At 34.3% G+C, this 19,218-nt stretch overlaps 1 protein-coding gene across 1 annotated transcript in view; it reads left to right on the top strand.

Annotated features, from left to right (window-relative positions):
* ATF6 (activating transcription factor 6) overlaps window positions 1-19,218 on the top strand; it is a 204,056-nt gene that overhangs the window by 82,668 nt on the left and 102,170 nt on the right. Inside the window, exon 14 of the mRNA XM_069480287.1 lies at window positions 231-345. Within this exon, the coding sequence (XP_069336388.1) occupies window positions 231-345 (115 nt within the window). The remainder of the gene's footprint in view (window positions 1-230; window positions 346-19,218) is intronic.

Here is a 19,218-nt window from a genome sequence, read left to right as displayed (position 1 = left end):
CATTTTAGAGCCTTGATTTAGAAACAAGAATATTAGCTTTAGTGAATTGTATCTTATAAATATCCTGATCTTGGGCTTTTCAAAATGTTGTAAAAATTACTGCCAAAGTGCTACTAATATTTTGGTTGAGAGAGATTCTTATAATTTAGACATAGCCTTAGAATGGGAAGTATTTTGGGAGAACATGGAACTTTTTACTTTAATAATACTTTACATTTTTCTTTCTTTAGCAGGAACTCAGGGAATGAGCTACAAGTATATTATGCTTCACCCAGAAGTTATCAAGACTTTTTTGAAGCCATCCGCAGAAGGGGAGACACATTTTATGTTGTGTCATTTCGAAGGGTAAGTTCATCTTGAAAGAATAAAGCTAATATTTTTGAATGCCTGCTGTATATAAGATGTTGGGGTGAATATTTTGTAAGATACAAGTATGTGAGAGATAGAAGCAATATAAAGTAAATTATGTGAGTGGGACAATGTAAGTGCTATAATACATGCTTAATTTGAGCTTTTCAGCATTATAAAAGTGAACATGGAATTGGTGTCAGTCTATGATTTTGTATTTAGAAAATATAAACTACTTAATGATTTTTATTCTTTGTCTCCTGATAACCATACTGTTTGTTTATAACCAAAGGAAAAGCAAAATTTTCATAAAAATATTTTATTTAGGCTTTTCCTATTTAGGCTTTTTAAGCCAATTCCCATTTGGATATTGAGAAAGAGACTTCTGAAATGTAGGTTTAAGATGAGTCATGGGCAGGTTAATACATTAATTGTGGAATGTTTGGATCTATGTTCCTAAGATGTTCTATTCCTCTTGGTCTCTTCTTGATCAAACATTTGGTTGGTGAAGAATGTATTAAATAATCAACTAGCTTATGCAAAGGTAAATGTTTATACCAGCACTTTTGAATGTTAGACTAAATGGAAAAAATGTATAGCTATTTACATTTCATCTACTTTTCCTATAAAATGAAAATGCTGTATATTCTTCATAGAGTTGCCATGTAAATATCTTTATTAGAGTGCTATGTGTTAACCCAGGAGCATGTGAATGAGTTAGAATTTCTCAGTGGTTTTTATCCCAAGCTTTTTATTCTTCCTTTTGTTAATTTTAAGAGACAGGAGTCTGACTGTGTTGTCCAGGCTGAACTCAGACTCCTAATCTCAAGCAACTGAGTTGCTGGGACTACAGATGTGCACCTCCATGCCTGGCTTTTTTTTTTTTTTTTTTTTTTTTTAAGAATATAGGGGGTTGTGGTTAGAAATAAGTACAGTTGACCCTTAAACAATGTAGGTTTGAACACATTTATATGCAGATTTTTCTCAATTAAACAAGTATCGAAAATACAGTATTCTTAGTATGCAAAACCCATGCCTATGAGGGCCAACTTTTCATATAGGTGCATTCCACAGGGCCTACTGCAGGACTTGAATATGCAGGGATTTGGGTATACAGGGGAGGCCCTGGAATCAATCCTCCATGTATACTGAGGCACAGCTGTATATACTAACAATAGAATAAATAATTCATTCTCTGACTATTGTTATTGCTCACTCTCACTGAAATTCTCAGTTAGTTAATTATTTTCCTAAGGTATAAATATCTAGCAGCTCAGATTTTCAGGATCAGAGAACTTTGGCACTTGAAGACTAGGGAAATCAAACATTTTATGTATTTTCAGGTATTAATCAAATGTGCTAAGAGATTTGGAATACATTAGCCATGGCATCTCATGATCTCTGCCTGTTCACAAAATTCCCTGTGCTCACTTTACTCTCTTTGATATAATTGGTATATTTCTATACTGCATCAGCTTCAAAGTTTCTTTTCAGCAGCTCGGGGGCAGCTGAGAATGGGGTTTCTGGCCTGGCTCCAACTGTATTGGCTGATGAAAACAAAGTATTTGCTTTACTGTTGACTTAATTATGTTAAAAGTAGGTGAGGGAAAGTACACTTTTAAGAATGGGATCCAGCAGTATCAAGAAGAGACTTGCTGGGTTTAAAAGGATTGTGTTGAAATGTATGTTACTACAGAAGAATGTTTCTAATACTCAAATAACCAAATAGTTTTTCTTAGGTTCAGGATGATTATTATTTGATCAAAATAATATTATGTATATTAGAAGTAGCAATTATCAAGTCATGGCTTGAAGTCATGGTTAGTAATGCTTTTCTAAGGGAAGAGAATAAGAACTTTTATGGAGAGAATAATCCTATCTTTAAAGGGACTACATTTTTATAAAAGAAGATGAATGGTGTTCTTTTGTAAAATATATGCATTGCATTTTTTGCATTTGTAAAAAGCTATTTCTCATTGGTTTACTGTAAAAGTACTGTTGGAAAATCATTGACCACCCCAACCCCCCCAACCCTTTAATGTTCAGAAAGACTGTTAGGACTCTCTCATTCTGTTTGGATCTATCATTTTCTAATTACTGATTTATCACATTTTGGTGTTTTTTGTGAAGGAAGAGTTAGGATAAACCTCAGCTTAATTAGGTAATAGTAGTTAGACAACATTCTGTTTTATTTTTTTCTTCTGTCTTGTTTTAATAGTAGGAAAAAGGAGGTTAATTTTATCTTGATGACTATAAACTATGTTATGGGATAGGAATTTAGTTCTTAAATACCTGGATTGTTCTCTTTGCTCTTGCTAAAATGAAAATGAAAAAAGTGATGAATTATCTCATGCTTCTTCCTCTCTTCCCATCTTTCATTATGAAATATTCTCCTAACTATTTCATTGAAAAGGCACGTGGCATCATTTCTTGTGAAGAGGGGTGTAGATTTTTTCTCCTACTTATGCTCTTAATTTCATTGATAGAAATTTATTATAAATGATCCTGCATTGGAAATTCAGAAATACAGAGATTCTGAAACCTCAAGTTTTTGCTTAGCATGAACCAGATGTTTATAACAAAGTCAATAAGCAAACTATTTTGTTTTCTTTTATAATTGGAGGTGTATTTAACAAAATATTTTAATATCTTAAAGCATAGAAGTAGCCATTGACCATTTAGTATCCCATTATTTAATAAACCAACTCTTTTCCAAACTTACACTCCCTCACACCCTGCATTCCTGTACCCTTTAATCTCATTACAGTTGAGCTGCTGAAATTATTTTCTCTAAAGTAGACGCACTGTTGGATGGCTTTTGAGTTCCTGTTATATGTCAGCAAGAAAGAATGCTTGTGATGCCAGTAATCCTGACAAAGGCTCAAAAATTTTTCTGTTCTTTGACTTTCCTTTAAGAGTTTTTACCTCTAACATAGTAACCTATTCTGCTTTTTTTGTTTAGTTCCAGGTATTCATAACTTATTTTCCTATAAGTACTTTGCCTTTTTCTCCTCTCTTTGACTTGTTTTAGTATGATTTGAAGAGGGGAGTATAGGAAATAACTTTTTCTCAAACTTCCAAATCACTTTGCCTATGGTATAACTCATATATTAAGAAAAATCCAACTAAATTTAATGCTTATTTTTTAATGCTTTTATATGACAGTCTATTTAGGGAGGGGAGAGGTTGATTAAAAAATATAACAAAATGAATTCAAGAGCATGGGGCAGAAACACACACTCAGGAAAGCTCAAGTAAAATTAGGTAAGAAAGTTATTTTAAAGGGGCAGAAAAGGTAACATTAAGAAGAAAGGTAGGGAAATAATATTAATTTATCTATAATTTCAGTAAATATTCAAATACAATCTTTAGATGCTGCCTTCTCATCCACTATTACATAGGGAAAGGATTTTTTTTAATCTTTCTGGGGCAGTTCTTCCTTAAGAACAGGTTCTCTTTGATTCAGATGGCTATGAATGTCACTTTGCCATATTATCTCCACTTATTTGATATTTCTTTTTCAAATGAGATGGATGCCTACTTTTAGAACACTTATTTCTTTTATATTTTGTTTTCAGTACCTGTTCCTCAAATCAAAAGTAAAGACTTAAAAGTACCTTTTCATCTGTTTCAAATACATACATAATGTAACAGAAGAACCTGAGCTATAGCTATATGCCTGCCTCAGAGCTGTTTCTCTCTCCCTTTCCATGTATTTTATGTATTCCAGATACAGTACCATATTTGGGTATTTCGCCCCTTCTTGGTCCCTTATAAAAAAATTTAACACTGTCAGGTGTACATATGGCATGGATTGTAATAGAAACTTAAGTAATAGGGACTTACCGTAGGATAAGTGGAATTGAAGAAGCACAGGAAACTGACTCAGCATCCAAACCGTCCCTCTGTGCTTGTGCTTCAGAGAATGGAAATGGACACTAGTTCTTACAGAGAAGTGGAATAGTGGCTTGTTGTCATTTCTGATGCAACAGCAGCTCCAGTGATTCCACTTTAGTCTTTTTCACACATTGCTGATTGAAACTCCTCAAGCACAAAGACAATCTGATCGCTCTGGCAGTCTTGGCTCATGATCCAGGGTCCCTTCATGTATTTCATTAAATATATTCTCTTGCTTTGTAAGCTCGCAACTTTATGCAGAAAGAAAAACCTAGGTCCACTTTTTTTTTTTTTTTTTTTTTTAATTTTAGCTCATTGTGGGGGTAAAAAGTTCAGGTTATATATATTGCCCATGCCCCCCCATACCCCTGAGACTGAGCTTCAAGCATGTCCATTCCCCAGACAGTGCGCATCACGCTCATCAAGTAGGTATATACCCATCCCTTCCCCCCACCCCCCACCTCTGTCCGGTACCCAATTGGTGTTATTCCCTAATGTGCACTTAGGTGATGATCAGGGAAACCGGTTTGCTGGTGAGTACATGTGGTGCTTATTTTTCCATTCTTTGGAAACTTCACTTAATAGAATGGGTTCCAACTCTCTCCAGGAGAACCAAAGAGATGCCATATCGCCGTTATTTCTTATAGCTGAGTAATATTCCATGGAATGATTGTGGCAGGCCCTTGGAACTTCATAAACTATTAGACCACACAACCTGTTTTTTTTTTTTTAATTCTTTCTTGTATTGGTTCCTAATTTGTTTGATCTAAAAGGCTCATCTTCTCATCTTTTTAAAAGCAGGAAATATCATATGCTTTGGTATCAGCACCCTGGCGCTGAGCACAATGCCTGCGACTCAGTGCTTACTGAACAGAATAGTTTTAGGTATGTTTCACTGAGAGAAGTCACAGTGATATAAGTTTGTTGTTTTTCATAATCATTTAAAAGGTATTTTTACATTGTTTTGCTTAAAGAAATTTGAATCTATTTTACTAATCTAAAAAGTAACATAAGCTGTGCTGAATTCCAGCAGAAAGTTTAGTTAGAGATAATTTCTCTTTTGTCCATTTATGGTTGTACTAGCCAGAGATGCATTAGCTTTATTTCTTGTCTCTGAATATAAGCTTTAGAGCTAAAGAAACCAGCTGTATTCAGTGTTTAACAGCTTTCTACGCTAATAGGTAGAACTTTGAAGTACTTGCATCCTCATTTGTTAATATGTGGTGGAAACATTTTGGAATGGATTTTGTTAGACCTCACTGCTTTCTGTTTTGGAGAAGAGATGGTGTCTCCTTTTTGTACAGATTTAAGCAGTGTGAGCCAGAAACTTGAAACTTTGGAAAAACCATAGAAAATGCCGTGAGTATTGCAAAAAGGTTGACTAGTGATGTTATTCATTCAAAATGTTTGCCAAAGGTTTATTCCCATGGGTGGTCATAAAGAAGAATTTCAAAAAATAGCAATGATATTTCCTAAACTAATAGCTAGATTAATAGTGAACACATGAATAATACCGTATTTTCTTAATGTATATTATTTGTTTCTCAGAAATTTTTGTTTAGTTTGTATACATATAAACAATTATATATACACAAAGTTATATATGTATAAAATCTTCATAGGCAGGAGGAATTTCCTTAGAGATCAAAGGAAATTAGTTTATTAAGTCTACTTCAAAAAGATAAAGCTCCTTCTTTTGTTTCTGAGACTTTACAACTTGAGCATACACATGCATCTTGGAGTTTGGCCATTTTCTTATCTCCACTTTCATGGCCCTTCAGCCAAATTCTAACTAGAAAAAAATGTGAATAAATAAATTTGGAAAGATACTTGCATTAAAAAAAAGTCTTATGTCAAAAGAGAGACTTAAAAAAACTCTTATTTTAGAAGGCTTTTCTAATTTTAACTTTACAATATACTTATTCAGGTATAAAGCACATTATAAAAAATAGAGCAGAGTTGTCTGAGTATCCACTTAACCTAGGTTTATTTACCCATTACATCAATAATATTTTTATATCCATTTTCTGTTTCATTTCACTATGTACAAATATTAACACTTTCATATATACAACCTTTATAGTTTATAGACCTTTTTCATATACATAATGTCAGTGGTTTCTTACATATAATAATGTTAAGTATTCTTAGTCCTATTTTTTGAATGAAAAAACTGAGGCAAAGGGAGGTTAAATAGCTTATCTAAGGACACAAAAAGTAGTTAGCATTAGAACTAGGGCAATAATTGAGGTATTCTAATTTAATACAATGTTTTGTTGTTGGTTTTACATTCTGGTACTTTTTTTCCTTACATCTGGTGCTTTTAGATATATTACAGAATATGTAAATAATAAATTACTCTAGCCTTCTCAAACCAGCATGTTTCATTGCCACATCTGCTGGACACTTTTGGCAGGGTTATTACATAGCTTCAAAAATTTTCTGTTTGTTAATGACCTGATTGTAGATCAAGCATTTCATTAGGTTACACTTTCATAACACTAAAGAATAACTTAATGGTTTAAAAGATTATAATATAGCTTCAGATTTCAAACCAAGGAATAGGATAAATAGGCCTTGAAAGTTTCTGGTTTCTTTTTAAAACATTATCTAAAATTTCTAACATGTTGGAAAAAAAAGTCTTTGCTTTGTCTTAAAAAGGAAGTAGTTTAGCCAAAATAGAAGTTGTCTTAATATTGGTACTTCAGAGCTTATCATTGAAAATAGTGGGTTTTTGGGTATATAAATACATTTTGTATGGATTCTGTAAATGGCATGCTAGATCCTTGAGAGCAAAAGCTTTTGATCTCAAACTCCTTATTGCATAGGAGTTACTGTTGGGTGGTTTTAGAGGATTTAGTCATTGTTCTTTGGCTCTATAACTGATTGCTACCTAACAAAAAGTTGTTATTTGGACTTGCAGACTCTAAAACAACTTGCTTTATGTTTGAAAAATGATTGTGGAGTAGTCTATATAACTAGACTTGTATATAGTCATTGATATAGATAACTTATAACTCATGAATAATTTGAAGTCTTCAGTATTCTCAGAATGGTGGGCAGATCCGTCTGAGTCTGGATAGTTTTCTAATTGTTCATTATTTGTGTACTCTATTTGGTAGTCTTATTTTGTAATGTGTATTTGTAAGCAATTGTTTTATCTCCCCTTTTTAAGTTGTATGCTTTCTCTGGACAGGGATAAAGTCTGTTCAATCTGTTTTGTCTTTTACTGTGGTCTCCAACCCCTGGGCCATAGACCAGTACTGGTCAGTGGCCTGTTATGGATGAGGCCACAGAGCTCTGCCACCCCTCCCACCCCCAATCCCTCACCACCCACCTCCCATCCATGGAAAAATTGTCTTCCATGAAACCGGTCCCTGGTGCCAAAAAGGTTGAGGACCGCTGTTTTATAAGATCTGTTGTAATGCATTGCAGACTGTGCAGAGCAAGTCCTAAATAAATGTTGACCTCTCAGACCACTAATTACTTATTTATGCCCTTTAACTTTATTTTTTATGTCCTACTGTTCAAAAGATTACTAGAGCTGGGGTTTGCAGAAACAAAGGAGGACATTTTTCTCAATAAATATTTAAAATTACTTTTGTAATTTGGATAACAATGAAAAGTTTTAAAATATGTAGTCTACTTTGATGTTAATGGACTTTTAGCTGTGGAATAGAATCATTTCTGAAAGACTTCTAAAGTTACACTGAAAAAGGTGGTATTTAATTAATTGATAAAGTTCTCATCAAATTTCAGTTTTTTTTAATGAGTTAAAAAAAAAAATTTCCCCAAAGTGGAACTGCATTCTCTAAAGAATATTTCTTCACATCATGAATAGGTTAGGAAAAAATGTATTTTAAACAACTCATAGGTGCAGACCTTAGGGACCTGCATTCTAGCCCCAATTTTGCCACTCACTGACATTTGCTATGTAACTTTGGACAAATCACTTAGTCCCTCTTATCTTTAGTTTTCTTATTTGTACAATGATGAAATTAATGTAGATTTGCGTTTTCCTTTTAGCTCCAGAAATCTATAATTTTCTTCTGTGTGTGTGTGTGTGTGTGTGTGTGTGTATGCGTGTGTGTGTGTGTGTGTGTGTGTGTATTGTCCTCTTAGGAAGCTGTAGCTACTGCTTTAAACTCTTCAAAGTTACTGAAGTGATTCAGTCTAGTGGAATTAGTAGTACATTTTAAGGGTTTTGAGAAGCAACTATAACAAAAACAACAAAATGTCAACTTACAAGTTAGGCCCATAAACTAATGAGTTTGATTTTTTAATAGCTGGCAATTTTGTAAGTTATTTAATAGTCGCTTATACTATGCACAATATAACAGTCTCTAATCCTTATAATATTTCTACAAGATAGGTACAGTTATTACCTTCATTTTATAGATGGAGAACCTGAGGCACACAGAGGTTAATTAATTTGTCCATTGTGACATAGTTTGGAAATGACAGAGCCAGAATTTTACCTACAAAGTCTGGCTCCAGAGTCTGTGTTCTTGATATTTCTGTGTATTGCCTTTCTAAAATTTTTATAGCCAAATATCATATCTTTCAAAATAGTGACCTTGGAGTTTAATTCCACTGATCTCTCTTTTCAAAACATATTTTGAGTTACTTCAGGTTCATTTTCCAAAGAGATCAAAGACAAAGCCGTGTGGAAAACCAAACCACGAGCTACTTAAAGTAATAGTGTGGGAGGAACAAGAGCCAGCAGGGAAACAGAGAAGAAATTATTAGAAATATCAGAAGAGAATTGGAAGAGTATAGTACAAATGAAGGAAAAAACATTTGACTTGTTTATTTTATTTTAAAACATGGAGGTCAAGGAAGATCAGTTCAAAAGGGAGGTGATCAGCAGTTTCAGGTGTTAAAAAGCTTCTTGAGAATGAAAAATGAAAAAACACAGAATTGGCTTGTTAAACACAGAAATCAATGGTGACTTGATTATATGTATTGTAGGGTAATCAGAGCAGAATCCAGACTAGAGATAGGAGAGCACAGGAAAGAAATTAAATGATGAGTTTTGTAAATATGACATTGAAGGGAAGATATAGCCTGGATATGTTAATAGTCAAAGGGAAGAGAACTAAGGGAGTGAGTGTGTGTGTGTGTGTGTGTGTTTAGGATAGAAGAGATACAAAGCTTGAGTGTAAAGTAACTAGAGACTATTGTGGTCAGTTCATAAATGTAAGAATAGAGCTTACGTTTTATGCTTGACAGATGTGCTAAAGGAAAATAAGCAAGTCAATGTTCCACATCTGTATTAATGTTTTTCTGTTTAAAGCAAAGCATGGAGAAAGGTGAAGAACAATTTTTGTTTGCTTATTTGCAGTAGGACTACAAAGAAAATAAAAGTGTATGGAATTAAAACCAGATTAAAAAAAATAAAATCATATTTAAATTATTCCTTGAGATATCAAAAGTCTTTCAAATCTTAAATAAGGAGCTAGTTTTTTAATAATGCTAAAGAGTTTTAAAATTGTAAGAGTTGATAGAACTGTTTCTAATTTAATTTATATGGAGATGATTTTAGAATTTTTTCTCATATAAAAAGTTAGAAAACTAGCAAAGTAGCCTGTTAAATCATTTTATTTCTCCATAAAATTTGCTACAATCTTTTAGATGATGTCACAAAACTTAATTGTGGAGGAAACAATTATTATAGTTAGGAAAAGTTGATGATTTATGATCTGACTCATGATTAAGGTCTGAAATACTCATGTCATTTCCTCCCCTCCCTCATAGGTAGTGATTCGTTCATTTTGGACTCTGATTTGTTTAGCTTGTGACACTGACAAATCTCAACACTGACACTTAGTTGGTTTTTCCTGAAAAATCTTAGGGCTAATAATTGCATGATATTTATTTCAACACATTGCTGCTAATCTTCTTTAAAGATCCTATTATGGGTAGGCTTTGAGGAGTTGTCCTATTCATAATGTGGGCATCATGCTGGAAGCCACCAGGATGGATGATTAGCTGAGACTAGGAGTATAGTGTCTAACTAAATAATTATGTTATTGTTTAATGTCTATTTCCCCTGCCAGGTGATAAGCAACCTGAGGGCAAGAACCTTCTCTCTTTTTTTTTATTTTTGAGACAGAGTCTCACTCTGTTGCCCAGACTAGAGTGCCGTGGCATCAGTCTAGCTCACAGCAACCTCAAACTCCTGGACTCAAGCGATCCTCCTGCCTCAGCCTCCAAAGTAGCTGGGACTACAGGCATGTGCCACCATGCCCGGCTAATTTTTTCTCTATATATATTTTTTAGGTGTCCATATCATTTCTTTCTATTTTTAGTAGAGACGGTGTCTCGCTCTTGCTCAGGCTGGTCTTGAACTCCTGAGCTCAAACAATCTGCCTGCCTCGGCCTCCCAGAGTGCTAGGATTACAGGTGTGAGCCACCGCGCCTGGCCAAGAATCTTCTCTTAGTCATTACTCTATTCCCAATACACAGCATAGTGCCAAGTATGTAGCAGGTATTCAATAAATACTGAATGAATAAACAAACAAATGACCTGGATACCAAATCAATTTGATGCCATATTGTGAATTAGTTTATACAATCACTATAACAGGGAAGTTGTGATAGACCAATTTATTGAGTATTTTTATCAGGCCATCTGTGTTTCATGATTAATCGAGAAATCAGTCTTTGAAAATGGTTGAATTCAAATGCATTTTTAAAAGGCTAAGTACTTTTTTGCATGAGTGAAAACTATACATCCAATAGGATATTCTGTGTATTTCAAAGTTGAAACACTGGTCTTGGTAATACACGGGCAGAGAAGATTATTTTTCAATTCCAATGCTAAACAGATTGTGCTATCATTTTAACCTCCAGAATAAGCCCCAAACTAAGTTCCATATCTATAGAGGCCTGTCTCTAATGTGTTTGTGATGTCCTAGAAGGATGAGACTATGTTAGCATTTTATTCCCTACACAGTGCTTATTTCATATATGGAAGGTATTTAAGAAAAGCTTGTCAACTCAAATTGTTGGATCTTTTCATAGACTATCTTTTGAATAATTTAGTTAGTCATCTATGTCTGATTATAATATGCTTTAAAATTTTAAAGAATTAAACTAAAATATGTCTTACAGAATAAACAGATCTCTGTTATTCAGTTTACATTTTATAGCTGTTTTTTTTTCTGATTCCATTTTTTATTATAGAAATGCAGTAATTTTTATTCTGTTAAGGAGTCTGCCTTGGAGGGGGGCACTGTCATATTTACTTTGAAGTTCCTTAAAGATGTTGATTGAATTCTCCCTCAAAAATGTACTTTGAATTAGCAGTTTTTAAATGTTCATTCTAGTACAAGCAGTGTGAACTAAAGAGAGTATTAGGTTGGTGCAAAAGTAATTGCACTTTGGGACCATGAATTTTAAATCATTATACCTAGGCTCAGACACATCTTTATTAATCAAAATAGGAACCATTACAATCAACACATTTTTGCCAACGAGAAATAAGTTTGTTTATTCCTGTAACATAAAAATCCATGCTTCGGGATTCAACGAACTCTTGGAAAGCATTTTCTGCATCCTGCTGGTTGTGGAAGCATTTTCCCTGCAAAAAGTTGTCAAGATGCTTGAAGAAGTGGTAGTTGGTTGGCAAGAGATCAGACGAATGTGGTCGATAAGGCAAAACTTCATAGCTCAATTCATTCAACTTTTGAAGTGTTGGTTATGCGACCTGTGGTTGGGCTTTGTCGTGGAGAAGAATTGGGCCCTTTCTGTTGATCAGTGCCGGCTGCAGGTGTTAGAGTTTTCGGTGCATCTCATTGATTTGCTGAGCATACTTCTCAGATATAATTGTTTCGCCAGGATTCAGAAAGCTGTAGTGGATCAGACTGCCAGCAGACAACCAGAGACTATGACCTTTTTTGGTGCAAGTTTGGCTTTGGAAAGTGCTTTGGAGCTTCTTTTTGGTCCAACCACTGAGCTGGTTGTCGCCAGTTATTGTATACAATCCACTTTTTGTCCCATGTCACAATCTGATTGAGAAATGGTTCGTTGTTATTGCGTACAAGAAGAGAAAATGACACTTCAAAATGATAATTTTTTTGATTTTCGGTCAACTCACGAGGCACCCACTTATCAAGCTTTTTCACCTTTCTAATTTGCGTGAAATGCTGATTGAGTTCTTCAGCAACTTCTCATGTAGTTAGTTGTAAGAGGATCACCTTCTATGATTGCTCACAATTGATCATTGTCAACTTCTGATGGCTGGCCACTACATTCCTCATCTTCAAGGCTCTCGTCTCCTTTGCAAAACTTCTTGAACCACTGCAGCACTGTACCTTCATTAGCAGTTCCTGGGCCAAATGCGTTGTTGATGTTGCCGGTTGTCTCTGCTGCTTTTTTTTTTTTTTTTTAACTCGAATAAGAAAATCACTTGAGTTTGCTTTTTGTTTAACATCATTTCCATAGTCTAAAATCAATATAAAATAAATAGCAAGTAGTAAGTCATTAGCAAAAAAACATAAAGGGAGAAATGTGCATTAAAATGAGGTATAACATAACCACATTTAGTTAATGTATCCCAATATCAAATGGCAAATTTCATCAATGCTAAAACCACAGTTACTTTTGCACCAACCTAATATATAGTAAAAATCGTTTTTCTTTTACTTTGGAATAAAGAAGATCCAACTCAGAGCTATGTAAGCAGACATTTATCTGATGTATGTATGTATATCCACATATCCACTCATCTTCTTTATGTTTGGCCCTAACCTTTCAGGCTCCTATTTTGCCATCGGTTCCAAGACCCAACTGAGTGATGAGAGTGGAGACCTCCCCCCTTTTTTTTTTAACTTGAGTCTTTAACTGCATTTAGACTCCCTCCCTCCCTTTTTTTGAGATAGGGTCTCATTCTGTTGCTTGGGCTAGAGTGCAGTGGCTTCATCATAGCTCACTGCAACCTCAAACTCCTAGGCTCAAGCAATCCTCCTTCCTTAGCCTCTTGAGTACTTGGGACTACAGGTGTGTGCTACCATTCCTGGCTAATATTTTTTAAATTTTTCGTAGAGATGAGGTCTCGCAATGCTGTTTAGGCTGGTCTCAAACTGCTAGCCTCAAGCAATCCTCCCACCTCGGCCTCCCAAAGTGCCTGGTGTGAGATCCTTAGATTGATGTGTTAATTCTTATATCAGTGGTTCTCAAACTCTTTGGTTTCCAAAGTTCTTCATATTTTCTAAAAAACGAAGAGACATTGATGAGAAGAATGGCATGGTTTTTACATTTTTTAAAAATCTCTTTAATAACTGGCTTAATAGAAGCCACCTAGATTCTCATATCTGTTTCTATGTTAATGTTGTTTTTGGTTGAAATATATGAAGAAAATCTAGCCTCACACAGATAGGTGTAATAGTTGGACAGGGAAGGAATATTTTAAAAGCCTTTCAGATAATTGGTATTCTTTGATGCTACACCAAATGCAAGATGGTAGTTTCTTAAAGGTTAATTGCAATGTGGAAGCCAAATCTATGAACTTTTAGGACTCTGAGATATTAAAATCCATTGATTTATCTTACACTTTGAATGGATCTTTTACCCATGCGATATTTCATAACGTCACACATTAGTCATTTGAAGATTCTTGTTCACTGAGTTATGGAGATCTTCCAAATGTTGACACATTTTATTACATGTTAAAAAGTCACATTCTTTAATACCATCACAGATCTTATCAGAAAAGTTTTTTAAGTATGGTGAAGCTCTTAAGCTCATGGTAGCAGATACAGGTTTTCCAAAATTTTAGTTTTTGTTTGAAGGCTCAAATTTTATCATTGTCAAAAATAAGTCAGCTTTTTTAAGCGATAGGTTCACTTAATTCATTTTCAAGAAAATGTCTATCAGCTACCCAAGGGTAAATAACTGTAGTTTGTCCGTCAATCTTTCAAGTAAAAATAGTGTTCCATGACCTTCTGTAATACTTCAAGGTGCTACAGGGGGAAAGTGCCATTCCTCTCTTCCCTCTCTCTCCTCTTCCCTCATACCTTTCTTCAGTTCCAGCTGTTGGAAGGCAGAAAATTTACAAGAATTTGTAGATGCAACCTAATAATATCATTTTTTATTTGGTATATTGTTTATCATTTTCAAAATAAATAAACTTTAATGTTGTGCCATTGTAATCAACAATATTTGAACATTTAGTGTTTATCTTGGATTTCTGCCCTATTGCCTTCTGAGGAGATAGCCGTTACAGCAGTCAGGGAACTATACCACTTGGAAGACTCTAATTCTCTTTACATGAGAATAAAATCCTGTGACTGGTTTGAATTTAGTTCTCTCCTATATAAAGCAATGATTTATTATTTAGTATAGTTTGTAAATAAAATTGATAGTGAAATTATATATGCCATGCAATGCCATGTGTGTTCTTTTAAGGTGAAGATTAGTTTGGGGTTTTTTAAACAGCTTTATTGAGGTATAATTGACCTATAATAAACTATACATATTTTAACTGCAGATTTTATTAGTTTGACTTGTATATATCTGTGAAATCATCCCCACAGTCAAAATAATCAGCATGCCTATCATTCCCATAAGTTTTATTTCCACATGCATGCCTCTTTGTAATTTCTCCCTGCCCACTCTGTCCTCTGTCACCAGGCAACTGATCTTCTGGCACTATAAATTCGTTTATATTTTTAAGAATTTTATATAAGGGAATCATATGTTATATATATTTTTCTTCCAGCAGAATTATTTTGAGATTCATCCATGTTGTTTCTTGTATCAGTAGTTCTTTCCTTTATTGCTGAGTAGTATTCTGGTATGGGGATATAGCACAATTTGCTTTTTCATTTACCTTCCTCTATTGGCTACTACAAACGAGGCTACTGTGAATATTTGTGTACAAGTCTTTGTATGGGCATATACTCTCATTTTTCTTGTGTAAATACCTAGAAGTGGAATGGCTATATAGTAGGTGTATGTTTAGCTTTTAAGAAGCTGCCAAACTATTTCTCAAAGTGGCTGTACCATTTTACATTTTCACCAACAGTATATGAGAGTTCCGGTGTCTCCACATCCTTGTCAACACTTGATATAGCCCGTCTTTTACATTTTAGCCATTCTAATAAAGGTGTGTAGTAGCATCTCATTATGGTTTTAATTTCCATTTCTCTAATGACTAATAATTTTGACCATCTTTTTATGTGCTTATTTGCCATTCATAAATCTTCTTTGGTGAAGTATCTATTCAAATCTTTGTCCATTTTTTATTGGGTTGTTTTCTTATAATTCAGAGTTCTTTCTTTGAGGGTTTGTTTTGTTTTGTTTTGTTTCATTTAGCAGCTTTTACTATCCCACAATTTCTGTGGGTCAGGAGTCTAGGTGTAGCTTTCTTGGGTCCTCTGCTTCAGGATCTCATCTGAAAGCTAACAGTAACATTCTTGGCCAGGGCTGCAGTCTCATCTTAAGGTTTGACTGGGGAAGGATCCACTTCTAAGCTCACATGATTGTTGGTAGAATTCAAGCCTTGTGGGATATTGGACTCAGGGTCTCAGTTCCTTGCTGTCAGTTGGCGATTACCCTCAGTTCCTGCCACATGGGCCTCTCCAATGGGCAGCTCATAACATGGCAACTTACTTTCTCAAAGCCGGCAAAGAAGAGTTTATGTTTACCAGTTTATTATAATTACAGAGGATACACATGAACAGCCAGATTGAAGAGATGGATAGTGGTAAGGCATGTGGGAAGGGGATGAGAACATCCATGCCCTCTCCAGTCATGCCACCTTCTAGGAACCTCCACAAGGTCAGCAATCTGGAAGCTTTGAGAGTTCTTTATATATTCTAGATACAAGTCCTTTCTTAAATATGTGATTTAAAAAATATTTTCTCCCAGTCTGTTGCTTGTCTTTTAATCTCCTTATAAGTGTTTTTCAAAAGGCAGAAATTCTTAATTTGATGAAGTCCAATTTGTCAGCTTTTTCTTTTATGGATTGTGCTTTTGTTGTTCTAAGAAACACAGGCTCATGCCTGTAATCCCAGCACTTTGGGAGTCGAGGCAGGAGGATCACTTGAGGCCAGCCTGGGCAACAAAGTGAGACTCTCTCTCTACAAAAAAACAAAAAGATAAATATTTGCCTAACTCAAGATCACAAAGGTTTTCTCACAATGTTTTCTTCTAAAAGTTTTATAGTTTTAGTTTCTACATTTAGGTCTGTGATCCATTTTGAGTTAATTTTTGTATATGGTGATAGGTATGCATCAAAGTTAATTTTATACAAATGGATATCCAGTATTGTATGATATTCAGTGCTGTGTTTTCATCCAATGGCTTTTAAAGGAAGAATTAAAGCAAAGCAAAGTTAAAAAGGTTATACCAGGCTTTCAGTTTGCTTTGTGTTATCTTTGACTTTGTTAGGTTGTACATTTTGCTGGAACTTCTTAAAACAGTATCCTGTGATTGAACTTCTTCAACCTCAAATTTCCAGTCTTTATACTTACCCAATGAAGTGTTATTTATATACTCTTTGGAAACATAACATATACTGTAGATAATTATAGCAAAAGTGTAATGGGTAGTAGAAGATATTGCCAAACCAAAATTCTGGAGACTAGACAAGATAAACATATAATATGTGCCTGTATAGACCACAGTCCTAGGAAATACACAGAGAAATAAATGAAAGAAAACTAAAGTTCTTATAAGAACTATCTGATACTTATCTATTAGTGGTTTGTTTTCCTTAATTTAATTAAAAAATTGCTTCAGAATCAGATCCTAGAATGAATCTTTTAAAAATATATGTATTATGTATACACATTCATACATACACATATTCTATGCATTGAGTAAAGAACAGAAAAATCGCACAGGGTATAATTTATCCTGTAGCATTGTGCAGTCTTATTCAGAAATAAGAAAACAAGTTTTTCCACTTAGCTGTGAGTCATTACTTTTCAGTTTAGTGGAGAAAATAACTTTTGGGAGCTGATGCAGCATTTTTTTCATAGACAATCATGGGCTTTGGAGTCAGATAAATCTGGGTTTTAACTAGCGTTTTCAACTACTTAGAAACTTAAAGACTAGGGAAATATTTTTCAGAGCCTCAGTGTCCTTATCTCTATGTAGTAATATTAATAGTTGTCTCTTCTTGGGTTGTTGAGATGTTTAAATGAAATGATAAATCAAGTACTGGCACAGTATTTAACACATAATAGGTATTCATATATGTTTATTTCTCTATCTTCAGGGGATTGACCTTGTAAGCATATGGCTACAGTAGGAAAAACCCATAAATGGGGGGAATAAAAGACGGAAGTGTTTGTTTTCATTAGATTTAGCACAATCATCTATGATCCCTCCCCTCCCCCAACTCCCCAGAAAGATTCATTTTAATGCTATTATTTTCCTTATCATCCACCAGCAGATAAAAAATTAGCATGTTTAGGAAGAATATTAAAACTGCAGAATTTTACAACAGTAGCATTCATTGCATTACTATCCATTATCTAACTGGATTTATGAAGGCTTGATTTAGATAATTTAGACCTATGCTTTTTCTGTTTGGGGGGAAGAGAATTAGAAATTTGAAAGGAAGGGCTCTTCCAAACAGAAAGATAGCTAGAATCTTCTTCAATAGTATATAATCTCGTCTAAAAGTGATTTTGGAGTTCTTTTAAATATTTCCTGTATTGATGCTAATTCAGTGTTCATTTCACATGATATCTACAGAAACTAGAGACTTACATTACAATCAGAAAACTGAGTAACAGGAGGCACTAAGGTTTTTCGCTGTTTTTAGTGTTTATTCTAATTGACTACATCACATTCATTTGCATGGAGTTAGTGACATCAGCTGATAATTGGAAAGAAACCAGTCTTTAATCTCACCTTTTCATATTGATATTAGACAGGAGCCACATGACTGACATGTCGTAAGTTCATTCAGAAAATATAATAAACATTATTTTCACTTGTAGCATGAAGCCATCCTTTATTGTTTTCTTACAAGTATTAAAACATACACATAATCATATATAGATTTTAAAAAATTACATCAGCATAGGTTTTGTAATTGTTAATAGATTTAATTGCACAAGGTTGTAATTCATTGTTTCTCATTTTCAGATGAAGCCTTTTATCTGACATTTTTCTATATAATAGGAGTCCACAGGTTATTAAGAAGATAAAAACTTAATAATTTGAATAGTTGAATTCTACTCTGATGAAGCAACTTCACTTAGGCCTGAAGCTTTTGGGTCACTATTTTTTTTTTTTTTTTGCAGACAAGGTCTCACTCTGTGCCCTGGCTAGAGTGCAGTGGTGTCATCATAAATAGCTCACTGCAACCTCAAACTCCTGGGCTGAAGCTATTCTCCTGCCTCAGCCTCCCAAGTAGCTGGGACTATAGGTGCATGCCACTGTGCCTGGTTAATTTTTTTTCTATTTTTAGTAGAGACGGTGTCTCACTCTTGCTCAGACTGGTCTCAAACTCCTGAGCTCAAGCTATCCTCCTGCCTCAGCCTCCCAGAGTGCTAGGATTACAGGCATGAGCCACCATGCCCAGTTTGGGTCAGCTTTTTAGTTATAAGTTTATCTTGCTTATTTTTTAGTAAAATATGTGAGTATATATAACACCCTATCATAAAGAAAGAAATGGTCAACTGAATTTCTGTGCATATATGATTGCTGGTTATTTGTAAGCTATTATCCTCCTAGGATCATTTTTACCAATTTTGTATTCAGCTTAGATTAGGGAGAATACAGCGTCTCCTTAGGTTAAATACTTATTAGAACCAAGAAGTTCAGACTAAATTGTTTTTTTTTTAATTTTGGTTTTATCTTATTGTATTTTTTGCCGTTGATTTGATTTTAAAATATAAAACTAGGAGGGCATATTTTCCACCTACCAAAATGTGGATCTTAATTTCATTTCGAAATAAACACCTCTATTTTAAGAAAGTGAATGGTAGTGATAAATAACAAAACCCAAAA

The sequence above is a fragment of the Eulemur rufifrons genome, chromosome 8, assembly GCF_041146395.1.
Source record: "Eulemur rufifrons isolate Redbay chromosome 8, OSU_ERuf_1, whole genome shotgun sequence".
Lineage (NCBI taxonomy): Eukaryota > Metazoa > Chordata > Mammalia > Primates > Lemuridae > Eulemur > Eulemur rufifrons.
The sequence above is the reverse complement of the archived record's forward strand: the minus strand, read 5'-3'. Positions and strand labels throughout refer to the sequence as shown.